The following is a 25552-nucleotide window of genomic DNA, read 5'->3' on the forward strand; positions in this document are numbered from 1 at the left end:
GACTTATTTATAATAAGGTGGCCCGTGTGGCTACTACCCTTGATAATATATGATAAAGACAATTTTTCCTCCGTTTTTATATATTTTTTCTTTTTAATTTTTTGTGGGATTTTTTTTGTTTTATTTTTTTTGTTATGTATTTTTTTTCATTTTATTTTTTTTGTCGCTTTGTAATTTTTTTTCTAATTTTTTTATTTAATTTAGTTATTATATGTTAATTATTTTATTTTAATTGAATTGAAAATAAAATGGGTAGTTGTTTTCTTTTTGTTTTTTATTTTTTATTTTTTTCAATTTATATATATTTTTCATTTGTATTTTTTGTTTTTTTTTTCAATTTTCGTTTTTTGGTTTTATATCTTTTTAGTTTTTTATTTTTTATTTTTTTATTTTATTTTTTTCAATTTATATATATTTTCATTTGTATTTTTTGTTTTTTTTTTTCAATTTTCGTTTTTTGGTTTTATAATTTTTTTTTTGTATTTTTTAATTTTCTGTTTAATTTAATTATTTTATTTGAATAGAACTGGAAATAAAATGAGTATTTGGTCTTTTAACACAAAATTTGTGTTATTCTAGTAAACCACAATATTTGGGTGTTAATCTAGTTATTTTTCTCTAAATTTGAGTCAAACTAGGTAATTTTCAGTTAAATTTATTAAGAACTTTATTTCAAAAAGCGTAAAGAATTTAATATAGTGAATTAACTCACTTTCAATTGGTTATAAAATGGAAGTTTAGTAAAAAAAATGGACTTCTTATCTTCACATGGTTTTAAATATTATCCGTCGGAATCTATAGCCGATCACATAATTGTTACATCTAACAGGTTTGAATGATATATTCACGTTTTGAAAACGTAATTGTGTGAAGTACATACCATACCCTTCATACAAATTGATGTTATTTTTTTTTTTTGTTAAAGGGTTTTCTTATATAAAACAGAAAGTTTACAAAGAATCAAATACAAAACTATTACAACAAGAAATTAAAAAGAACAGGAGGACGAAAGATCCAAACAAAAGAAACTTAATAAAAGGAGACAAAACCTAAACTTTTGCAGACTTAGGTAATCCATACAAATTGATGTTAAGTGATCAAATATGCAACAACGATTTTTTAAATTATTTCACACGTTTAAAAAAATGACCAATAAATTTGTATTATTTTGTTTTTGCTACAATATTTTATTGTTTATTTGAGAGTGGAAGAGTAAAATGGGGTGGAGAAAAAAAAAAAAAAGAGTAAAATGGGGAAGTGGGAGAGGAACAGAGCCATGTAGGAGCCACACGAACATGTGCTTCGTATATTTGTGTAAATAGTCAGCTACTACAAGTTGCAGCCGTACTACCATAATACATTAATTAAGGGATTAACTCTTTTAATAATATATAATCCTCTCTTATTGCTTAGTTTATGAAAGGAAACACTTTTTAAAGTCTTAATAATCCCAAAATAAAAGCAAAACAAAGATTGACAAAAATCTAACCTAATCAACATCAGTCTCTTGTTTAATGTTAATTTCAACTTGGCAGTTCTTATCCATCCCAATCTCATATGGTTTATTATCATTCTTTTGTCTTTTTATCACTATTTGTATTGTATCTAGATTGAATTAGATTCTTGAAATGATGTAATTGTAAGAATATCTAACGCCAAACTTTGGTATTAAATTTATATTTATTGGAAATAATGGACTTAAGGAGATAATATTTGTAGCTATATATTAATTACAGATGGCATGTCATCTATAATTTTTTTTAATTTTTTGTCGATTCTGAAAATCGTAATTTAAGGCATGATTTTTTATTTCATTTTTAATTTATTTTTGTCAATTTCAAAACCCTATTTTGTTCACTACAGTCATTTTCTTTCAATAAAATTTTTAAACTTCAAAAGTTTATGCTGTTGGCAAGTAAATACGTAAGCGTGTGTGAGAGTATATTGTACAGTTTTTTTTTTTTTTTTTTCATCAAAGAATATTATACAGTTGTAACAGTGTTTTTGCTAAAAAGAAAAGAAACCATATGATTGAAACAATGGAATATATAAAAAGACATGTGATAAAAAAATTATAAATATAAACAAGACACTTTAATGGATTTTCCTTGCAAGTCGTCATGCTCATGCACCTGTTCTAATTGCATGCTTACATATTGTCCATATATAACTTTTATTCCTTATAAAAAATAAATAAATCAAAATTCAAATCAGATCAAAATATCAAAACTTTGATAAAATTTCAACTGTCTTCATTTTGGTTCTTAATCCCTTGTGAATAACCATTAGTTGATAGAAACACCTTGCAAATTTCATATTAAAAAGTGATTCCTATTTTAGATGAGGACAGAACATTAATAGTTGGAAGCAATACAAATACAATACCAAAACTATTATTCTTGATGAAAATATGAAAATACAACTAATGTTTTTTTTTTTTTTTTTGTCAACCACAACTAATGTTCAAATTTCTAAAATTAGTTAGGCAGTAAATCTGGCATTCAAACATGGTCTAACTCCTCCTAGTAAATCAATCAGAGATTAATTGGATTTTTTTGTTCGTATTCTTATCTTTAATATATTTTTACCACTTTTAGCCATTTATATATATTAAAATATGAGGAAAAAATTAATCATTTATAGGAAAAATTATGAATTTTGTAAGTTCACTGATATTTTAACTAATTTACGCAAAATTAAAATGTTCAAATGTTCAGATCTATTTTTCCCCCAAACATACAATACGCAAATTTGAAATATATACGACATTAACACAACCAACTATTATGCTAAAGTTCTAGTCGGTGCAACTTATATATAAAAATAAAAATAAAAAATAAACTAAATTATTGAATACACAACAAAAGGCAATTCATATGTGTAGGTGAACATTTTTTTTGGGAGACTCACAAAATGCCTCTTTTTCAATACCCCTTTTCAAAAATGCTCCATTTGGCTGTCCATTTTTAAAAATACCCCTTTTATGTACAAAATAACTAAATTACCCTTCTTTTAATAAAAGATATCACAAATATATAAAGAAATATAACAAAATTAGGTCCATAAAATACAAAATATTTTTTGGCGGAAAAAGTGATCCCGTAATTTTTCCCGCCAAAACACTTGTAAAAACTTATAAAACCTTTAAAATACCTTGTAAAATTTTCCCGTAAAATTTTTTCCCGCCAAAAAATTTTCCCGCCAAAAATTTTTTTTGCGGGAAAAGTGATTCCGCAATTTTTTTGGCGGTAAATTTTTGGCGGTAAAAATTTTTGGCGGGAAAAATTTACAAGGAAATTTAAGGTTTTTTACGGGTATTTATAAGGTTTTACAATGTATTTTAAAAAGTTTTACAACGTATTTATAAGGTATTTATAAGATATTATAAGATTTTACAAGTTATAAGGTTTTACAAATTTTTTATAAGGTTTTACAAGTTATAAATTCCTTATAAAACCTTATAAGTACCTTGTAAAACCTTTTAAAATACATTGTAAAACCTTACAAAACACTTGTAAATACTCCGTAAAACCTTTAAAATACCTTGTAAATTTTTTCCGCCAAAAATTTTCCCGCCAAAAAAATTTTGCCAAAAAAATTGCGGAATCACTTTTCCCGCAAAAAAAATTTTTTGGCGAGAAAAATTTTTACGGGAAAATTTTACAAGGTATTTTAAAGGTTTTTACAAGTGTTTTGGCGGGAAAATTGCGGGATCACTTTTCTCGCCAAAAATATTTTGTATTTTGTGGACCTAATTTTGTTTCAAATAAGAGTAAAATGGTCATTAAAAATTAAAAGAAGGCAAACTTAAAAATGAACTCTAAAAAGGGGCATTTTTGAAAAGGGTATTGAAAAAGGGCATTTTTAACAATTTCTCTTTTTTTTTTCCTTTATATCTTTTTTTTATACCATCTCTATTTTTATATGTTGAAATAAATAAATAAATAAACTTTTTTTTATTAAATAATAGTAATGGCCTTATGGGCTTTTTACTCTATCGTGTCCACAGTACCCCCAAAACAAAAAAAAAATTGTTAAAGAGCTCTCTCTCTTTCATAAAAAGGCAAGAGGAGAGCTAAGTACCAAACTTTTTCCCTCAGGGTTTTCCTCTCAAATTCACAACTTGGCCTCTGTTTTTCTTTTTGGCTTTCTTTATGTTCTCTTCTTCTCTAAAAACTCGTTTCCTACTTCCAAGAATTTCTCTCAGAAAGACCAAGAACTCAAAATGTATCAAGATTCTGGATTAATGCTCCGTTACATGCAAAACTGTTCCCCAGATATTCAACAATTCGAAGACCTCTTCAAATCATACAAACTCTCCGATGAAATGGTCTGATTTTGCTTTCAATTCTGTTTTTTTTTTCTATTCACTGCATTTGATTACAGATCTTTCTTCTTCTTCTTTACTTTAGATAGGTTTTTTTTTTTACTTACTTTAAAACTCACTTTCTAGTTTTTGGTTAAAGATTCTGATAGTTTTTTTGTTTCTTTTTTCCTTGTGAAGTAATTTGTCTACTAGTGAAGTAAATTTTCCTAAAAGTTTTGTGGTGCTAAGTGTTAAGTGGCTTATTTGTTTTTCTGGTGTAAATTTTGTAGCCACTTGATGAGATATTTTGGTTTCGCTGACCTTACCAAAATGTGTTTTTGGCTGCTGAGAAAGTTGAGTAAGAAAAAATTAGGTTTGTTTAAAAGGAATAAAAATGGAATCTTTTTTTACTGCTGCAAAAAAGCCAGATTTTTCTTTTCCATTGAAAAAAGGGAGTTTTCTAGGGAAACTAAAGAAAGTCTCTTTTTTTGTTTGTGGGTTTTGATTTTTGATAATGGGAATTACTCTTTATTTCACATGAGATTCCATGAATTCTGTAACATGAGGTTCCGTGCTCTTCAAGACTTGTTTTGTTCTGATTTAAATTACTTCTTAAAACTAGAGAATTGGTTTTGTGTTGTTTTAATTGGCTCTTTCTTCTCAAAATCAATCCTCCACTGAAGAAAGAAAAAAGATTCTTTTTTCTCTTACCCTTTTTTGAACGAATCCACTCAACAAAAAAGATTTGTGTTTCACTGTCTGAATGTCTCGAACTATGTTCTGTCTTGTGTGGTCTTATTGATTCGATGTTACTTTTGATTGTCCTTTTTTGCAGAACAACACTTTTGTTGAGTCATCAAACATATCTGAGTATCATATTGGAGAAGAAGGTGATCTTTTTAAAGCTCCTGATCCAATTCTTGAAGAACAAATCTTACCTGTTGATCCACTCTCTGCTGCTTTGACTATGATCTCTTGTGGTGAAGACACTTCGCAAGGTCTTTGTGAGCTTCCTGATCTTGGTTCATTGCAGAGTGGTCAACAGCTTCTTGACAAAGCTTTTTATGAGTGTGAGCAAGATCTTATGATGAAATCAGCTATGGAGTCTCCATTCTCTGATGTTTTAGACATCAAGAACATCTCTGTTGTGACGACAATCAATGAGAACCAAGATATGCAGAAGAGCGTTAGCTCGGGGAATTTGAGCTCTATGGATTGGTCACATGCACAGCAAGAGACTGTAATGATTCAGAATTTCCCTGATTTCGATTTTGGTTATGGGATGCGAAGAGCCTTTAGTGAAGGCGACATACAGGTTTGACATTAAAAAACATAAAACATTGATCTGAAATGAAAGTTTTGCGCGATTCTGTATCATCTAGAATTTGAGTAAGTTGTATCCTTTTTAGACTCTTGAGATGAATATAAATTGTGGATTTGAGTATCTCTTTTTTTTGTTTTTGGATAGCAGAAACTAAGGACAGGTCTTGTCCATCTTCATGGATAGGATTATTGTGAGCTGTACTTCAGAGGATCGCCGTGAGAAGCTTTCTCGATACAAGAACAAGAAGAGCAGACGAAATTTCGGGCGTAAAATTAAGGTATACAAACAAAACACTTGAAGTCATTTTAGCTCAAAAACAAGCACTTGAAGATCATCTAAATGTTGTTTGGTTTGGTTTCAGTATGCTTGCAGGAAAGCTCTTGCAGATAGCCAACCTAGAGTCCGAGGAAGGTTTGCGAAAACAGAGGAGAGGAAATAGAATGGTTCAAAAAAAGAGCTCAAAAGGAGGAGACTAAGCAAAAGGAAGAAACTAGAAGAAGAATAAGGATATAAAGCCCCATCTCATTGGAAACTAGTTTTGTTTTATAATCTATGTATAAAACTTTAAAATCTTATAAGCATCCAATTAGTTTTTGTATATAAAGGGTTTCTCTAAATAAGCTTTTAAGAAAAGAAATTGTAGCTAAAAAATGTTTGTATTATTGTAGTGTACCGGTGGTGAGAGATGTAGATATATTCTATAATTCTACATATATATTTATAAATACTAGATCATGTGATATAAAAAAAAAGGTGTTTGATGTTTCTTTGCTTGTAAGCACTGCAACAAGTTAGATTTCAGTCTTTGTAACAGATTTCACATATTGCATTTTCATTTTACCTTTTTCATCTTTTTGACACTATAGTTCTCAATGTTAAAACGCTAGCAATCAATAAAAGTATTTGGATGCTGAAACATCATGTCATGTAATTGCTGGTTTGTCCATAATGATTTTTGTTTCTATGATTTGCTATGTGGCCAACCATAGGACGTCATGTGGAACGAAGCAATACATTCACCAAATAAAAAATGGTGCTTCCCTACGGTGCCGGCTCAGATGGGTGGGCGGGCGGTGCGACGGCCAGGAGTCCAATCCCGTAGTCCAATAATTTAGGGATCCATTTTCTAAAATATTTTTTAAAAAATATTAAAAAATTAGATTATAACATAAAAATAAAATTTAGAAAGGTCTATAAAATTTTTTATTTATTGTTTTTAGTATTAGTAATTAATATTTTTAACAAAAATAGCATAGAAAATTTTTTTACAGCAAAAAACATTAAAAAAAAATTTCTAAGAGTTCAAAATTTTTTTTTGCCCTAGGACCCATAAAAATGTTGAGCCGGCACTGCTTCCCTAGCTTATGATCAAACCCGTTTTTCGACATTCATCCTTAGAGAAACCAGCTCGGTCTCCTATGCATTATGAATTCTTCTTAGGATCCCCTCAGCTCGAATGTATGGACCAATGATAACATTCGACTCCGAGTCGAAAGATAACTAAATGATACCGCGAACAACCTTGATGTTTCCTGAGATAATGAGTTTTCAATGATTGATGTCAAATTTTACAAAAGAGGCGAGAGTTTCAGCTTTCATGTAATGTATGTGGAAGATCAATTCTATGATGCCTTGGACAATAATGTAATAGAAAATGTTCCTTTTCTCAAACTTCTCTACTCATGAAATCCAGTAACAAAAATGGTAAATCGGAAACTCGCCGGAAAAATCAAATCGGATCTAACCCTGTTGATCATCGCAGAGAAACCGGGACAAGTTACTTACTCATTTGGTCTCCTTCTTGTTTTTATTAAAAAGTTGCACATGTTTCTTGCTCAATAACTACTTTTAGCAATATTATTGGTGTAACTGTTTTAAGTGCTTTTACGCTATACATAAAAATGCAGTGAACACATTGACACATCAATTTCCCCATTCAAAAAAAAAAGGCATTCTTTTGGTGTTTTCAAACTACTCTTATATACTATATTTTATCGATTTTATTGTAATTTTTTTTTCTTTTCTCAACCTCTAAGTATTCAATATATATTAACAATCCCAGAATTTCTTTTACTCAAGTCATGGATTTCCAACGAAAAACAAAAATAAATCTGTACCTACCAAAAAAGTCGACTTCTTTTCACAATTTTATTAAGAAAACGAGAAGTAACCTTTAAAAGCAAGTGAATGAAATAAATAAATAAAGAGTTATGAATGACCAAACAACACACAAAAGAGCTCGCGTGCACAGTGTCGTAATCGTACCATGTAACTTCCAGTCCCAAGTTCCATGGTTCTTGGAGCTTATTATTAGCTTTAAAAAACAGAAACAAAGTTCGATTTTGAAAATGAAAGAAACAAAAAACATGAAGGAGAGAATTGGTCTAAAAACGTTAAACCAGAAGACAAGAAACGAAGAAGAAGAAGAAAAACATTGGCGCAAGTTAGCCAATTCACATCATTCTCCGGTAATGTGCACACGTCCGATAACCAAACCAATCTTTTTTAATTTTTTTTATTTCTCTTCTCTCTCTCTTCTCGTCGTCGTCTTCTCTCTCTCTTAATACTCTCTGTCACGCTCTCTCTCTCTAAAATTTCACTCACCGAAGCAACCAAAAAAAAAAAAGTTTTCGTCTTTGGATTAAACAAAATTCAGCATTCTGTTTTTTCCTTATCCAAATCAAAAACAAAGTACGCATTTTGTTTTTATTCTGGGTTTCTTATAATTTAAAGAAAGACAGAGAGCAAGAAAAAAATAAAGTTAGGATTTTTCCGAAACAGATCTCTTTCTCTCTATCTCTGTTCTTTCCTGTTTTTGGGTAAATTTTTTCAAAAGAAACAAAATTTCTTCTGCAATTCTGTGACTTCGATAGTGGGTCAAACCCAACAGAGGATTATCTGGTTTATGTTCGTTGAAAGACTTGAGCTTTTTCGAGAATTGGGGAAAGATTAGGGTTTGTGGAATTGAAAAAAAAGGTTTGTTTTTTATAGTTGGGTTGATGAAAATCAGTGAAACATCTGTGATGCAGTGATTGGTAATTCGAATCAGAAGATATGATAATCAAACGGAAATTGAAAACTCGAATGTCGAGTTTGAAACGATGTAACTCGACTAATGAAGAAGATGATAGAGCTAAGAAGAAGAGAAAGGTCAACTTCAATGGTGGTGGTGATTACTATTATCCTCTTAATCTTCTTGATGAGATTGGTGTTGGGATAGTTCCGGGTAAGAATGGATTCTCTGTTTCTTTGTGTAAGGAAGTTGAGGTGGTGGAGGTGGAGGAGGAGATAAAGTCAAAGAGATTAGTTGCTGATACTAGCCAACGTGGGAGAGATAGGATGGGTGAGGTTTCACGGCCACCGCTTGTGAGGACATCTAGAGGAAGAGTTCAGGTGCTTCCTTCACGGTTTAATGACTCGGTTATTGAGAATTGGAGGAAAGATAGTAAAAGTAGTGGCGAAGAACGCGAGGGAGAGATTGAAGAAGAAGCATGCAGGAAGGAGAAAGTCAAAGCTAAATTTACTCCTAGGAACTATAAGTATAGTAGTAGTGCATTGTGTGAAGAGAGAGATGATGAGGATAAATGTGAAGAGATTGGTAGATATGGAAATAGCTATGAGATGAAGAAGCATATGATGAGTTCACGGACTTCACTTGCTTCTCTTCAGGAGCAGCGTTATGTAGATGATGAGCCTCGTCCTAAGAAAGAGGGTGTTTATGGGCCCGAGGATTTTTATTCGGGTGATTTGGTTTGGGGTAAATCTGGGAGGAAAGAGCCGTTTTGGCCGGCTATTGTTATTGATCCAATGACGCAAGCGCCCGAGCTTGTTTTGCGTTCTTGTATACCTGATGCAGCCTGTGTTATGTTCTTTGGTCACTCTGGGACAGAGAACGAAAGGGTATGTGTGTATAATGTTGTCTTCTTGTGTGATTCTAAAAGCTGTTTGGTTGGCTAACTTGATTATGTAAGCAGGATTATGCATGGGTTAGAAGAGGGATGATTTTCCCATTTGTGGATTATGTAGACAGGTGAGTTGATGCTAGAATCTTACGAAATAATTGTTTTTGATTTATATGTGGATATTTTGCTTAATAGTTTGTTGTTATTTAGGTTTCAAGAACAGTCTGAACTGCGTGGATGCAACCCTAGGGAATTTCAGATGGCACTTGAAGAAGCTCTTTTGGCAGACCAAGGGTTCACAGAAAAGCTGATGCAGGATATTCACTTGGCCGCAGGTAACCAGAGTTTTGATGATTCTGTCTACAGATGGATTGAAGAAGCTGCAGGCTCGAGCCAATATCTTGATCACGTTGCTCCAAACCAGGCAACTTTCTCTTTGCTTGGGGTTTCCTTTTTGAGCATGTAGAGTTTATTATTCCTTGATGGTTATAGAAATTAAGTTTATATATTTGCAGGACATGAAGAAATACAGAAATCCAAGAGCCTGTGTAGGATGTGGAATGATTCTTTCTTTAAAGATGGCACAGAAAATGAAAGCTCTGATTCCCGGAGATCAATTATTGTGTAAACTTTGTTCAAGGGTATGTAAAGGTTTTGCTATGCTCCTTCTTGTTCAGTTTCAATTCGATTAACTCAACTAATTTTATCATTGCAGCTGACAAAACCGAAACAGGTTTGTGGGATATGCAAGAAGATATGGAATCATTTGGATAGTCAGAGCTGGGTAAAAAGCATACAATTTATGTTATATTTGTAGGGTAGAATCAGCTAATGTGTTCTTGCAATTTTACCGTTTAATTACATATTGTGAATAAGGTGCGTTGTGATGGGTGTAAAGTCTGGATTCACTCAGCGTGTGATCAAATATCACATAAGCATTTTAAGGTACATGTTCATGTTGCTCTTTTTCAAGGTTATCATTCGCACTTACTTTCATGTATTGAGATCAATTTCATTTGTTATCTGAAGGATTTGGGGGAAACAGATTACTATTGTCCCACATGCAGAACAAAATTTAACTTTGAGTTATCAGATTCAGAAAAACAAGACTCAAAATCCAAGTAGATTTTCTTTCCTCCAACTGTTATTGTTTATTCTTACTAACAATTGAATTGTGAAAACCATATTCAATTTGAGATTTTTCTGGTATAGACTTGGTAAAAACAATGCCCCAATGGTGCTTCCTGATAAAGTTATTGTTGTATGCTCTGGAGTAGAAGGCATATATTTTCCAAGCCTTCATTTGTAAGTCGTCACCATGTGATCTCTATTTCACATTGTTTTCACTTTTCTTGCCTCGTAATCACTCTAGAACTGGGCAAAGCAACCACCTTTTAATCTCTACCTAATCCAGAGTTTTAGCTATCTATGTTGAATGATTTATAGAGTATTCTTACTCCGTTTGGTTTATTTACAGAGTCGTATGTAAGTGTGGATCTTGTGGACCTGAAAGGAAAGCACTTAGTGAATGGGAAAGGCATACTGGTTCAAAAGCAAAAAATTGGAGAACTAGTGTTAAAGTTAAAAGCTCCAAGCTGCCGCTAGAAGAATGGGTTTGTAGAAATTTTCTTATTTCCTCTTTAGGAATATGATCTCCTTCTTTTAAATTTCTCCCATCAGTTACAAAAAGTTTGAATGGCATATTCCTTCACACTGTAGATGATGAAATTAGCAGAGTTCCACGCAAATGCTACTGCAGCAAAACCTCCTAAACGACCCTCTATAAAGCAGAGAAAGCAGAGGTTGCTTTCCTTTCTTAGAGGTATTAAGCAATTCGGATCCCAGAACATATCCAAAGAATTTCTGTTGCGTTGCATGCTGCTTATGCTGGCTTGTTTTTTTTTCACTATTGGCAGAAAAGTATGAGCCGGTCAACGTGAAGTGGACAACCGAGCGATGTGCAGTTTGCAGATGGGTTGAAGATTGGGACTACAACAAGATCATTATCTGCAACAGGTGCTGTTCTAAAATGCGTAGTTTCTCTAAAACGTTTCGAAAAATCATAGATTCTGATTGAAAAGCATTATTTTGTGCATAGAGTAAACCTTTGTGATAGCTTGATTTGACGTTTGCATTATCTTCAATCTTTGGATCACGAGACAGTTCTTATAATATTGAAGTTTCTTGCTATTGTTATTCAGATAAAAACGATAGTTGCTTTCTTGGAATATTTTAGTGGAAAAATATCTGACTTGTGAAGCATATTCTGGTATCATTGAATATTAAGTCTTCTGTTCCCTTTTCTCCTCAGATGTCAAATCGCAGTTCATCAGGAATGCTATGGGACGAGAAACGTTCGTGATTTCACATCATGGGTCTGCAAAGCCTGCGAGACACCTGAGATCAAACGAGAGTGTTGCCTCTGTCCTGTAAAAGGCATGTCTTTTGTGGTGTTTCTTATTTAGTTAAGCGTATAGTCTTGTCTTATTTTACTAACAACTACTGCAGTCAGTAAAAGGTGTATTTCACCGTAGTGATTGATTTTCCTTGTGGCACCTAGAGCTTATATAGCTATCCAATCCCCTCGAATCTTATAGTTTTATCAAGAATTTCGCAATTGTGCCCATCAACTAAATTTGCCAATTTTCGTGTACTGATAAATAGGAGGTGCATTGAAGCCAACTGATGTGGAGACGCTGTGGGTTCACGTAACATGTGCTTGGTTTCAGCCTGAAGTATGTTTTGCAAGTGAAGAAAAAATGGAACCAGCTTTGGGGATTTTGAGTATTCCATCAAGTAATTTTGTGAAGGTACATACATACCTGATTCCTGGATCTCATATTCGGCCTATCGCGATATTCTGATTAGCTCCTGCAGTTCCTTGTTCCTAACCTTTTGGGAACTTTCACTATGTGCAAAACTAAAAAGCCAGAAAACCTTCCTCTTTTTGATATATTCCAGATTTGTGTAATATGCAAGCAAATACATGGCTCATGCACTCAGTGTTGCAAGTGCTCTACGTATTATCATGCCATGTGTGCTTCCCGAGCTGGGTATAGAATGGAGGTAAGCCATATTATTTCTGATTTATCCTCGTTCCATACTAAGTTCTTTATTATCTAACTTCCGCATTTGACCAGTACGGAATCAAATTTTTGTAACATTTTTGTATTTGAACTGGTATTTTGTAAACTATGTTCAATCTTAACTTTTTTTTGGTAACATATGCACTTTTTGACTGTAGTTGCACTGCTTGGAGAAAAATGGTCGACAGATAACAAAGATGGTGTCGTATTGTTCTTATCACAGGTAAATGTTCTCAATACCTTGCTTGCAAAATCTTTTCCATCAGATTTTGGGTAATGAATTTTGTGTTCTCTGTTCTTTTTGGTGTAGGGCTCCGAATCCAGATACTGTATTAATAATACAAACGCCTTCAGGGGTCTTTTCTGCGAAAAGTCTTGTTCAAAATAAAAAGAAAACAGGTTCGAGGCTTATTTTAGCAAACAGAGAAGAAGTTGAAGAGTCCGCCGCAGAGGATACCATACCAATTGACCCATTTTCTTCTGCTCGTTGTCGACTATATAAAAGAACGGTTAATAGCAAGAAGGTATCTTTGTTGAATCTTCAAAAAACTCTGTATGTATACATTTAAATCCTTTTTGTTTAGTAGACTGATCTATTATGTGGGTGTTTATGATTTTTAGAGGACTAAAGAAGAAGGTATTCCTCACCACAAAGGAGGACCACGTCATCATCCTTCAGCAGCGATCCAAACTTTGAACGCATTCAGGGTAAGAAATAATATTTCTGTAGAGCCAGTATGCATAATGCACCTGGAATAGGCAACTTGGGACTGAGTCATTTTGTTGAATATAATGTGTAGCATGTGGCAGAAGAGCCCAAATCATTTTCCTCGTTCAGGGAACGGCTTCACCACTTGCAGGTAAGCATTCCTTGCATATCTGAAGGCGATTATAATATGTAGTTGTATCTTGTTGTAATAACATCTTTACAAGTTTCATGTGTTGTGACAGAGGACAGAAATGGATCGGGTCTGCTTTGGTCGATCTGGGATACATGGATGGGGCCTTTTTGCAAGAAGAAATATTCAAGAAGGAGAAATGGTAAGCATAGCCATCATAGCATACTTCTTTCAAGATTGGATTTCCTCTGGTGTGTTGAAGAATGTTGAAATGTAATCTCTTTTCAGGTTCTTGAATACCGTGGGGAACAAGTGAGAGGAATCATTGCGGACTTAAGGGAAGCAAGATATCGTAGGGAAGGGAAGGATTGCTACGTGAGTTGAAAGCGAAATTTCCTTGCGACAGTCTTAACATGGGTGAAGGAAAACATTTCTGAAAGTTTATTGTTTTAAATTTGTTGCAGCTGTTTAAGATCAGTGAGGAAGTAGTGGTGGATGCGACAGAAAAAGGGAATATCGCTCGACTAATAAACCATTCGGTAAGTAATCCATCAAGTAAACAAATAAATTGAGTGATTACCAACAGATTTAGAGTTTTGAGTCGAAAACCCCAATGGTGTGCTGTGTGATGCAGTGTATGCCAAATTGCTATGCAAGGATTATGAGTGTAGGAGATGATGAAAGTCGGATTGTTCTGATTGCCAAGACCACTGTAGCTTCTGGCGAGGAGTTAACGTATACACATCACTCTCTCAAACACAATTAAAAGTATATATCACCCTTTGATTCATTGAATATGACATGGTTGTGTGTTTTTGCAGATATGATTACTTGTTTGATCCAGATGAGCCTGACGAATTCAAGGTGCCGTGTCTATGTAAATCCCCTAACTGCAGGAAATTCATGAATTAGAGAAAGTTTTATGTAGCTGCTCTCACACATGAAGAAGAAGAAGAAGAAGCCGAGTATCGTTTTGTCCTCGATGACTACTAACCCAAGAACCTGATACTCCCCACACTTGAATAGGAAGCTTATGGAGCTTAGAGCTGTTGAAACTTCTCAATAAGACACTTCTTCAAAGCTCCAGGGGGTTTGTTTTGTAGGTAATAGAACTAGAGGGAGGGTTGTAACTAAGTCCTTTTTCACATTTACCATTTCTGTATAGCTAATTTTCAAACCTTATCGGTTTTAGGGTTTCAATTACTCAAAAGATCAGAAGAGCAAAAAAGAAAGACAATGCAAAGCATTTTTGGTTTCTATAATGTTTATTTTCTTTTATTATTTCTTTCGGCACGAAATGAGTAAAGATGGCACAAAAGGAACAGGAGAAGAATATGAAGCAATGGATTTTGAGAAAGAAAAAAAATTGCATTGGAAGTAAAATGATTATAAAAAAAAACAAAACAGAAATGAGATGGAATTATAGAAATGTCTTAATGTGTACTTTGTGGTGAATGATGTATCCGACTTATTACTGACTCATCAGATTCATGAACTAATGGTTCTGTTACCTTCGGAGATACATCCCCAACAACTACACTTCCATCTCCATCTCCATCACCATCATCAGCTTCAGCGTCCTCACCATCATTAGCTTCCTTCTTCTCTTCTGCTTCTTCCATGTTCTCGTCTTCAGACAAATCTTTCCGCTCATCAACATCCATAGCCACGAGAGCCGGTGAAGATACTGTCAAGGTAACTGGATCACCTTCTGGAACGCCATCATGCTCAGGAGCTGTCTCCATTGTTTGTTCTACACCAGCTCCATCATCTAGCTTTGCCTCTTGCTCATCACCTTCAATGTGGTCTGAAGCCACAGCTTCCTCATAACCTTCAATGTGATCTGACGCCACAGCTTTTAGAGCCTCAGGTGAATTGTCTGGATTGGGAGACGAAGATCCTTCATCTTGTGTTTCTGTCTCCATTTCGGCACCAGCATTGGACGACACCTTCTGCGGTTCCTTTTGGGATGTGTCTGTATCTGATACATCCGCAACTTCTTTAATTTCTGATGTCTCAATGGAACTATTTCCTTTCATTGCATCATTCAGATCATCATTGTTTTCGACTTTAACCAAGTTGGAAGGAGGCACTTGAAGAGGCTCGTGATTTTTGACATTTGGAAGACCCTTTATTTCAAATCTTTGCTCCTTGTAGAAGTCCATAGCTATCTGCAAGTGGGAAAGCTCAGGTTATTGTATTGAGATAAGTCTCGAATTGCCAGGAGGTACTACAAGAATCTTATTTTCCTTGTCTTAGTGCAATACCTGAAACACTGAACTGTTTTGAGATGGAAACAGAGAAAGAGCCATCAAGGAAGTACTGTTGCTTTTGGGCACTCTCTTCCCACCTTCCTGTCATTAAAAGAATACAGAGATATGAGAAAAAGGTCTCAAGGTTGCACACAAATAGAATGATTGATGTCTATATCTGAGGATAGAGAATTTTACCTTGAGATTTACAAACACAGCAGTACCGTCATCAATTGTTATATGTTCTTCACCCATCAATAAGCTAATGCATTTACGCAGCTCGGGATCAGTAAGTCCTGCCGATACATCAAGCTTTGAGAGATAATGCCGGCAGTAACGTTCAGTGTTATCAATTGTTTCTGAAACATGATCTTCAGCTGCAACTTCCGCCATCTCTTTAGGAGAATTGGCATGCAGTTCTTTTGCTGGAGATGTTAGATTCGACCCAGCTTCAACACTTTTTGCCCTGTTATTATCAGAGTGGCTTGTTTGGCCGCCAAGAGACTCATCATCAGCAACCTGAGCTGAGTTATCATCTTTGACAGACATTGATGAGACTTCCATGCTCGCATCTCCATTTCGATTTTTCCACTCATCTGCACCAGATTCGCAGCCCCTACCATTCATCCGCCTGTTATGATCCCACTCGGAGCCCCCATACATGTTTGATTCATCCCTGAAAACACTATTACTCATATCCCCGAAAAAACCATGCATGTGGGAAGCGCCTGAGCCATCCATAATATTCTGCCACCCCAGTGGACGCATGTGACCAGAGAACCTCTCAGCGTCAGGTATATGGTAAGGGATTCCCTGATGGTTCATTTCCATTGAAGGCCTCACCCCAAAGAGAGATGGAGATGGGAATTGTGGCATCATAGTTTGGAAAGCTCCATGAGGTGGAACGTGTTGAAATGGAATATATCCATTTGAAAGTGGAGATGGCCAGCTTGGGACACCTCTCCACATATTACCTTGCCCTCTTGCCATCATCGCATCAACGCCGCCTCTCTTATAACGTCCACCAGTATTGACCCTGTTATCTTCTTCTCGAGGGCCAACTCTAGGGCTACTCCTAGATTCAGGTCGTGGAGGGAAAGAAGAATTGTTTTGGTTGGCTTTATTGTTAAAGGATAATTCTGCCTGGGACGTCTCATCTACCAGAAGCCTTTCCTCCTCAGTTGCTGAATAATCCCTAGCATTGTTCCTATGACCTGTTTCTTCAACCTCGAGACTTCGTCTTGGACCACCGCGATTGTTGTATCTCCGGTCAAGACTAGTAGAAGAGGGAGATCTTTCAACCATTGATCGGGGTGAAGCCTTTGCGGCAGAAGACCTTTCAGCCGGAAACTCGCCCAAAACACCATCTTCCATATTTGCTGTTTTCTCAGAAACTTTATGTCTTGTACCTCTCTCCGATCCTCCAGACAGCTCAGCCGCCTCCCTAGAAGAAGCCACTTTCGTTATCTGGTCTGGCACATTCCTGTTTCACCACAACAAAATTTTGATCAATCTCAGCTTTCAATCTTCTTCAAAAGCTTACCACAAAATATAAAATCTGAAATTCAAGCAGCAGCCTAAATCTCCATTAGAATAAATAACTCCACAACTGAAAACATTTAAATTCCAAAGATAGCACACAGAACGTTTTCCAGTACAAAGAGCACCAACCAGAACACTAAACTGCTTAAAGGAAAAATCATACCCATTTTCTTCTTGAACCACCGAACTGGAAAGTTGACGCTCTGATCTTGTCATATCACCATCAGGCTCTGCTCTGCTACTCCTAGAGCCCATGGTTACCTCCTGATAATCCTGATAATCTGGAGACCTCCTACCGTCCCTCCTATCCTTGTACCGACCACTTTGATCATCTAGACGCGACACATCGCGATCATTATCCCTTTCACGGTCGCTTTTACTTCGTTTCCCATCATGATAATAGTCACGACTACGGTCTTTTTCTCTGTCATGTGTCCTGTCCCTATCATGATCCCGGTCACGATCTCTACTCCTATCACGGTCCCAATCCCGTTCATGGTAACGATCATGCTCATAATCTCGTCGATCGCGATCACGTTCTCGATCCCTATCTCGATCACGGTCCCTATCTCGCTCATAATCACGATCCCGATCCCGAACTCGTTCGCGGTCCCGTTCATTTCGGTCACTTTCTCTATCATAGTCCCGATTGCGTTCACGATCATGGTATCCATCAAGTTCACTGTCAGGCTCATGACCATGGTCATTATCCTGGAATTTAGATTTCTTTTTACTTTCATCTCGGATGAGCTTTTCATCAGACCTCGGATGTTCTTTAGTTGGTCGGTCATCTTTCTGCTTGTCACCTTTCTGTTTGATGTCTTCTTCTTTGTCTTCCCGATATTTATCTCTGCTTTTCTCCCCCTTATGTTTCCCATCTTTAATGTAGTCATCTCCAGAAGTGAGAAGCCTGTCGCCAACATCATCACTGTTATCTTGGTGCTTGTCTCCAGTACCATGATCCTCCCTCTTACGCCTTGATCTCTTCTCAGTATAATTTTCTGTACCTGGACTCCTTGCATGATCCTGAGCTTTTGATTCTGAATCCAAAAGTAAGAGAACAGTTAGCAAAACCTTTTTCAGCTTTCTAGACTATTCAATTGAATGTGAGCAATCTTTAACCAAATACACCTACGTTTACAAATTTACATACATGTCAACCAGTTAAATGCAGCCTCGAACATAACAGCAAGTAAAGTAGCACTACCTCCACCCATCTTCGAAAAGGAAGTAGAATAGAAGAAACGTGACATGACAATAACTACTTCAACAATCTATACTTATATACATACAAATATGCTAGATCCCCATTCTTAGGAGAAGGCATCTAAGTTCTTCTTCTAGCAAGAACTTTGATTCATTTCCAAATCCAACAATGGGCATGGAATAACAAATCATTAAACCAAAAGAACATTCTTTCAAAACAACAGTAACTAAAAGCCAATGTGTCCACTTTCAAGTTCCAATACGAATCAATCATTTAAATCAGGTCAAAATCTCTTACCAGTTTTATCAGAACCAGCCTTAGCAGACTTATGATGATCATCACCATCATAAAACTTGTCACTTTTCCCATCTTTATACTTCCTATCTTTCTCCTTATCAGTCTCTTTACTCTCCCTTCTACTAGACTCTCTATGCTTCCCATCACTTTTACCACTACTCTTCTTCGTCTCCTCACCATCTCCCTCATCTCTCTTCCTACTCTTCTCACTCGAAACCTTGGTCTTCTTCGAACTCTCGCCTTTCTCATCATCCTTACCATTCCACCTATCACTACCACTCTCACCACTCTTCCCTTTCCTACGCTTCGACGAAGAAGAAGTATACTCTTCATAATACTCACCATTAACAGAATCATAATACTCTTTTCGTTTATCACCAGAACCAGATTCCTTGGAAACCCTAACACTAGCACTACTCTCTTCTTTACTCTTCTTCTCCTTCAAACTCGTCTCTTTCTCCGAATCAGAGTAATCCTTCGTCGCATCTTTATGCTTACTCGATTTATGCCTCGTACTCCTTGGCATCTTCCACAATCTCTAACAATCGCTAAAAACCCAAAAATTCGATTTCAAACCCTAAATCGAGGTTTTTAGAGACTTTGATTGATTGAATCTTACAGCGGATTTACAAATTAAAAAAAAGACTCCACGGCGGTTGAAGAATCTAGATCGCCGGCGATTCGAAAGCCGGCGGCGAGATTTAATTGAGAAAATTACAAAAGAACCACGGAGCGGGAGAGATAGAGAAGATAGAGAGAGGCTTAATGCCCTTTCGATGTTGAAGAAAACGAGAAACTGTTTTTTTCAGACAAGAGGAAGACTAAGGGATAATTTGTTTAATGACTATATTATCCTTATCGTGGGTTTTATTACGGTTTTTGCCACGCAGGTTATCGGATCGGATTTTGCTTTCGTCCGGTTTTTACTAAAAGTAGTGGTTCGGTTATTTCTCGCAAAGATCGTGCCACGTCACTCGCGACTCAAAAACTGGATACAGCTGGAGCCCATTAAAGGCCCATTAAGAAGTTAGTCGCTTAGTAAGTCCCAATGAGAGTTCTTTAGCTAATGACCATATTAACCATTAATCGTGGGCATTATTACGGTTACGCCACTCATCGGATCGAATCTCAAAACTGGAGACCGAGGGAGCCCATTAACGGCCCATTAAAAAGTGGTGGCCCAATAAGGCCCAATGAGAGATTTGAGAGGCAGAGGTAGACGTGGGTCGACCTCGAGGCGCGATGCCTCAGGCGTACTTCATCACGCAACTCTCACGAGCTTCTCTGTCGTTATATACGACTTTCTATTTTTCTTCTGATTTTCGAAAGAATCAAACTTTTGAATTCTTCGTCTCGAGATCTCTCTTTATCTCTCTATCTGTTTGATTGGTAAGCTTTTGATTCGAGTATTGTAATGATTTGATCAAATGATTGTCTATTTACGGAATTAAGTTGTTCACGTAATCTCTCTTCGATTTTCTTGTGTTAAAATTATATAAAGATTATGACTTTCTTGATAATTTCGAAGAATTAGTGTTGGTGGATAGAGTTTCCTTTAATAGTAATGTGAAGTTTGATTTGTCTGTGAATGATTTGATATAAAGTTGATTACTTTTGAATTTGTATGTAGAGGGTTTTTGTTGGATGGCACTTTGTGGTGTTTGTTCGACTCCAAATCTGCCGAATTTGCAAGTGTTTCGTTCTGTTAGAAACTCGAGCATTGGTTTGAAACGAAACCATGGTCTATGGCAGTCCACAAGTTCATTTCGTGCTAAAGTTGTGAAATTTCATTGTTCATCTTCTTTAAGACCGTCATCATCTAATGTGGAGGAGATAGACGAGGATGTTGATAATAATCCTTCGGTATCGTTGGATGGTGAATCAGCAAATGTGATGCAGTTCAAGTGGTCTGATTTCAAGATTCTTAATTGTGTTAGCATTGGTCATGGCGGCAGGGTATTACCAATTTGATGATTGTCTATGTTTTCTATGTTTGTTTTGGATTAGCCTCTCATTGAGTTTACTTTCTTACAGGCCGATGAGCTTGTGTTTGAAGCTATAGTTCAGGTGCCAGATAGGTCAGTATCTACTTCATATGTATTACAAGATTTCAAGATGAATTTCAGGAGCTTCATCTGTGGTGCTTCAATTTCACAGCCCTTTGTTTAACCAAGGAGTTGTCCTTCGGAAATTGAATACCACTCGAGCTCAAAGAAGAGGAAGAAGAGCCATCGAAGTTCGTCCTCCCTTTTCGATTTCCCATTTTTCTATTATTGTAATCTCTTCAGAATGTTAACCGGGATTTTTCACTACTTGCAGGTGTTTAAAAAGCTAGTTCGTCGTAGACTGCTCTACCATTCTTACTCAATGCAAGTTCATGGTTATATCACCAATAACTTGAGCGATGATCAGTACTCATTTACACTCGTACATGGGGTAAGTGTTTCCCTCTTTACCTACTTATACGTAAATATGTTCAAAATGTTGCAGAGAGAATGTCTCATCATATGTTTCTACCATTTCAAATGTCTCAAACTTGCAGTGCCATGGAAGTTTCTCGATTAGGCACTGGCTTCAACAATCTGATTGGCTTCCAACATTAGAAGCTACTCTTGCATTAGATGAAGAATCCTTTAGAAGGGTCGGTGATGATACAACTGGAGGGCCTGCAGTCTCGAGGCAGTTAAGACTAATCCGTATACTAATGAGGGATATTTTGATTGGAGTATGTATTGGGTCCGTCGAACAAGCATCATATTTCTTTCTTTTCGTTGTGATCTGCTTAACATGTTTTTTGGTGTTTTCTTAATTTGAAGGTCAATTACTTGCACAGCCATGGTCTTGCTCACACAGAACTGAGATTGGAAAATGTGCATATTAGCCCTGTGGATAGACATATCAAAGTTAGTTTAGACTTTAGACTTTTAGTAGTGAAGTATTATTTATGTTTCAGTTCTGTCAATTACTATGAGAGTTCTTTTCCGACTATAGGTAGGAATTCTCGGAAATGCAGCTGACTTTAACGGGGATGGTCCAAGTACTAGCAGCGCTTACAGTACCATGGACAGACGACAAATGATGATAGCATTTGACATGAGGTATTTTGAAAAGAGAGGTAATTATAATTTCTGTTTGTTGACATTACTCAGCCTAATTTTAAATTTCCTTTTCATGATCAAAGATGTGTTGGATTCATGATGGCAAAAATGGTACTTCAAGAATTGATGGATCCATTAATCTTTGCGAAATTGAAGTCTTTCCTGGCAAAGGTATTATTACTTGAGCTACACTGTGTGTGCCTGATGTAATAGTCCGTAGATGAGTTTGATTTTATTACCTTAATTTATGTTGGTTTTTGGTAAATATTCTTCTAAATGTATTTCTAGGGGAATGATCCTTCCTCGCTACGAGAATTCTTCGTGACGACGCTCAATACAAACTCCGAGTCTGGAAATACCGGAGTGCAAGTAAGTACTCAGCTAAGTGCTAGTTTTCACCTCAAAGCATAATTTGCTAGTTCTTTCATTCGCTGTGAGATTAAACAAACGTTTGTTTGCTCTCAGATACTTGATAGAAACTGGGGAGCAGGTTGGCACCTTTTATCTTCGTTAATTGCTACCAGACCTTCTAAAAGAATAAGGTAACATAACATTAGTACACGATAATATTACCAATCTATAGAGGCGTTAAATGAGCTAAAAACTCAGAAGCTACATTAACAAATTCTGTTGGGGTTTGGTGCAGTTGCTTGGATGCTCTTAAACATCCTTTTCTATGTGGACCAAGATGGCGTGTTGCCCCATCAATGGATATCATCAGATGGGGTCTTGGATCAACCGCAGTAAAGATTTCAGAAGAATACATTTACCGCATGCCTCAGGTGTGTATATATGAGATAGTTTGCTGTCGGTTTAAAATGTTTGAACCTTTACTCACCTGCTCAGTTTTCTAACCGGAAACAATTCTTATGCAGCGCCAAAGACTTGCCCACTTCATTGGACTGATGGAGATGCTAAATCCTTATCCAAAACCAAACGTACGAATTATCACCTCTCATGATTCTTTAGCTTTGATATATTTGCACATTTAGTGTGTTATGTGTGAAAAGAAAACATGGTTTATAAGCTCTTGTTTAAACAGTGTTGGTTGGAGCTTTTACCGGGAAGATGGCGTCTGTTATACTCAACCGGAAAGCACATAGGTCTAACTCTGCGTCAGCCCTCAACGCGTGCCTTAATAGGCAACGTTCACTTAACAATAACTCGAGCTTCAGAATCCGCAAACAACACTTCACTTTCCTTTACCTCTGATATAGGCTTCACTGCCATAACCAGCAAAGATTGGCCACACAACAAAATCGGAGCTACTGGGAAATTAGAAACGCTTTCTCAATTCAGACTAATAGCTGGAAAAAGACTTTACCTCAAAGAAGAAAAAAAAAACATTGGTAAGTTCTCAATGGGCGAACCAGATGCTGAAGAAGGTTTAGCCGAGAAGCTAGAAACCGAGAAATGGAAAAAAGTAGTGCCCTTCAAGGAATTTCCGTCGAGTCTTCCTGTAGCAAAACTCATATCTGGAGACATTGAAGTGACGATGAACATGAATGATCGTATAGATTCACCTGGGAGTGTGATTGGAGAAGTTAGGAAGCAAATTCCGCCGGAAATGTTCGATCTTTCTAAGCTTGTGTGTGGGACTTACATAGACAGTAGGTTACTTGTACTTAGGTGTGTAAATGGTTCAGCATTGTTGTTCACAAGATCCAGCTTGGACCATATGTCTATGTAGCCACTTGGATCGGTTCCTTATGTATATAACAAATTTATCATTCTTTTTTGGACTAAACCTTGTAGTCTATGTGTATGTTGTGGTAATAATGTTTGCTTTTGGCTTTGAGGTTGTAATAAGAGCTTTTTAGTAGAAGCCCACAGAAAAAAAACGAACATTGGTTTTAATATTAATAAAGTTCGAATTAAATCAAATCATAAAAATACTTTTCTTTTCATGATCAAAAAAGAAACACAATGATCTGCAAGACATCGCTCTTAAAGTTTTGTTCTGCATATGTTTATCAAATTTCTAATTCCTTATATTCCAATATGCTTTAACTTTTTGTTGAAAGTAAGTATGAGACGTGGAGATTTCTGATAGAAATGATTCTACAATTCTGAGTACTTTTTTACATCTTTTTACTGTCTATCAAATTAAAAATCTTGATAAGCAAATCAATTTTTCAAAAAGGAGAATCTCTTTTGTCTTTTCCAGCGAGAGGAATTAAAAACACGTGTTGAAGTCCACCTAACATGGTCTAGGGGACAGGACAGGCTTCTTTCATATCAATAAAGACCTACTAATACCTGAAATTCGATTTACTTAAAACAGAAAATTAACCTTAAAACAGAAAATTAACCTTAAAACATAAAACTCAAATGCAGAAATATATTAACCAAACCTAAGGCCTAAAACTAACAATACATATACAGAGAGAGTAGTATTAAACAAACTAACTAACTAGGACACAAAACTGTGGACAAAACATAAAGTTCCAAGAAATGTAGTTTATATATAGTTAAATTATAAGAGAGGGCCCTATAGAGAGAGAGCTTTTGACCCTTAGAATCTGTGAAAGGAGAGAAAGAGTCTTTTATTGTGTGGCCATTGATTGATACAAAGACTCCTCAACTATCTAAATGGCCAACTTTGACTCTTCTCTATCTCATTTCTCTCCCCATTCTTACTCCAAATATTAATACCTTCCAAAACAAGAAAAATATTCATTTTTCTGCCAAATGGGCAATGGCTCGTCATGGTCTCAACTATCCCCGACACATTGACATGACCAAGGTTCGATCCCGCTTCTTTCACTAAACGTGTCAAAAAAATAAAAAGTTTTTCTCTCGTGTGTTATGCATATTCCATTGAGACATGATTTGATGTTCTAATGTAAAAACATGACTTGGCAATAAAAAGAAAGTAAAACTTTTGTTTTGAAAAAAGCTGAACATGTTTTGATTCGTTCTCATATAGCTTCTGTTTTTATTTGAATTGAGACGTGATTCTACTCGCATAGGTTTTCGTTATCATCAGAATTCTAGAATAGAATGAAATGTGATAAAAAAAATATATGTTTATTCATCAAGATTCTCATTTCAGTCTCTCATCCCACGTTTTCCATTTTAGTGTTTCGTTTGTCCACGTCTATCTTTTAGACTTTTACGTACCCATGACTTAATATATAAGATTCTAAAGGAAAAGAATTGTTTTGACAAAAAGAAACAAAGAAAACTTTATATTGCAAACCGAATTTCATATACATAGAAACGGATAAATTCTAGAGCATATACGGTTGTAAGATAAATAAGCTGAAATTCCCAAAGTGATAGTGGATATCAAATCTTAACAAAATCATTGGACTACAGTCATTTGGATCAACAAACCTTCCCTTTTCCTCTAACAATATTTGTACTATAATATGATAAACAAATAATTAATGAGAATAATAGTTTAATGGTAGTAGTGTAAGAGAGTCCAAAAAACATAGGTTAGCCTAATAATTAATTAAATGACGATTTAGAATATATAGATTACGTCGCATGACACATGTGAAGAGGAGCACATGGACGCACAAATGGTTCGTTGGCCTCAATCTGCCCCGAGAAGTCGCGTCTCTTCTCTTCCTTTTTTTTTTGTGTATATAAATCTATTGGCAAGTGCCAATTTGCTTCTTGTTGTCAACTTAATTTTCCTTTTAACTAATGCTCGATTTTGTCTTGTTCATTTAGTAAATCTTGTTAATC

At 35.6% G+C, this 25552-nt stretch overlaps 4 protein-coding genes across 4 annotated transcripts; 3 read left to right on the forward strand and 1 right to left on the reverse strand.

Moving 5' to 3' along the window:
- The first annotated feature begins 4018 nt into the window (after positions 1-4018).
- Positions 4019-6355, forward strand: LOC9300317 (zinc finger protein CONSTANS-LIKE 14). Its single transcript, XM_021012667.1, is given in 5 exon segments — positions 4019-4330; positions 5142-5621; positions 5778-5803; positions 5805-5907; positions 5992-6355. Coding segments are annotated over 5 exon segments (792 nt in total). The 5' UTR covers positions 4019-4225; the 3' UTR covers positions 6070-6355.
- A 1866-nt stretch (positions 6356-8221) lies between these two features.
- Positions 8222-14735, forward strand: LOC9300318 (histone-lysine N-methyltransferase ATX5). The gene is made up of 23 exons (XM_002864196.2): positions 8222-9530; positions 9605-9660; positions 9743-9956; positions 10048-10173; positions 10248-10316; positions 10409-10477; positions 10562-10653; positions 10745-10837; positions 11010-11145; positions 11252-11354; positions 11449-11548; positions 11844-11968; positions 12197-12342; positions 12494-12598; positions 12777-12841; positions 12929-13142; positions 13240-13326; positions 13419-13478; positions 13570-13659; positions 13746-13832; positions 13922-13996; positions 14092-14192; positions 14279-14735. Exons 1-23 carry the CDS (start codon positions 8685-8687, stop codon positions 14367-14369), a joined length of 3150 nt encoding a protein of 1049 aa, XP_002864242.1. The 5' UTR covers positions 8222-8684; the 3' UTR covers positions 14370-14735.
- Positions 14736-14823: 88 nt separating this feature from the next.
- Positions 14824-19553, reverse strand: LOC9300319. The gene is made up of 5 exons (XM_002865927.2): positions 18756-19553; positions 17415-18291; positions 15908-17192; positions 15725-15811; positions 14824-15628 (listed from the first exon to the last, which is right to left on the reverse strand). Exons 1-5 carry the CDS (start codon positions 19279-19281, stop codon positions 14891-14893), a joined length of 3513 nt encoding a protein of 1170 aa, XP_002865973.1. The 5' UTR covers positions 19282-19553; the 3' UTR covers positions 14824-14890.
- A 441-nt stretch (positions 19554-19994) lies between these two features.
- LOC9302048 (probable plastid-lipid-associated protein 14, chloroplastic) lies at positions 19995-23678 on the forward strand. The gene is made up of 14 exons (XM_002864197.2): positions 19995-20144; positions 20386-20711; positions 20790-20833; positions 20913-20991; positions 21075-21191; positions 21298-21480; positions 21572-21658; positions 21747-21853; positions 21937-22024; positions 22142-22222; positions 22319-22395; positions 22500-22635; positions 22729-22791; positions 22896-23678. The coding sequence occupies exons 2-14, from the start codon at positions 20400-20402 to the stop codon at positions 23541-23543; spliced, it is 2022 nt and encodes a 673-aa protein (XP_002864243.1). The 5' UTR covers positions 19995-20144; positions 20386-20399; the 3' UTR covers positions 23544-23678.
- The last annotated feature ends 1874 nt before the right edge of the window (positions 23679-25552 follow it).

This window comes from Arabidopsis lyrata (assembly GCF_000004255.2).
Source record: "Arabidopsis lyrata subsp. lyrata unplaced genomic scaffold ARALYscaffold_8, whole genome shotgun sequence".
NCBI classification, from domain to species: Eukaryota; Viridiplantae; Streptophyta; class Magnoliopsida; order Brassicales; family Brassicaceae; genus Arabidopsis; species Arabidopsis lyrata.

Excerpts from the sequence above, each read along its gene's own strand:
- LOC9300318 (XM_002864196.2), top strand. The coding sequence starts at position 8,685 with ATGATAATCAAACGGAAATTGAAAACTCGAATGTCGAGTTTGAAACGA. Across the intron at positions 9,957-10,047 it reads ATCACGTTGCTCCAAACCAG|GACATGAAGAAATACAGAAA; the intron begins GCAACTTTCTCT and ends ATATATTTGCAG. Across the intron at positions 12,599-12,776 it reads GAGCTGGGTATAGAATGGAG|TTGCACTGCTTGGAGAAAAA; the intron begins GTAAGCCATATT and ends TTTTGACTGTAG.
- LOC9300319 (XM_002865927.2), bottom strand. The coding sequence starts at position 19,281 with ATGCCAAGGAGTACGAGGCATAAATCGAGTAAGCATAAAGATGCGACG. Across the intron at positions 15,812-15,907 it reads CTGTGTTTGTAAATCTCAAG|GAAGGTGGGAAGAGAGTGCC; the intron begins GTAAAATTCTCT and ends TTTTAATGACAG. Across the intron at positions 15,629-15,724 it reads AAAACAGTTCAGTGTTTCAG|ATAGCTATGGACTTCTACAA; the intron begins GTATTGCACTAA and ends TCCCACTTGCAG.
- LOC9302048 (XM_002864197.2), top strand. The coding sequence starts at position 20,400 with ATGGCACTTTGTGGTGTTTGTTCGACTCCAAATCTGCCGAATTTGCAA. Across the intron at positions 22,396-22,499 it reads AGACCTTCTAAAAGAATAAG|TTGCTTGGATGCTCTTAAAC; the intron begins GTAACATAACAT and ends GGTTTGGTGCAG. Across the intron at positions 22,792-22,895 it reads ATCCTTATCCAAAACCAAAC|TGTTGGTTGGAGCTTTTACC; the intron begins GTACGAATTATC and ends TTGTTTAAACAG.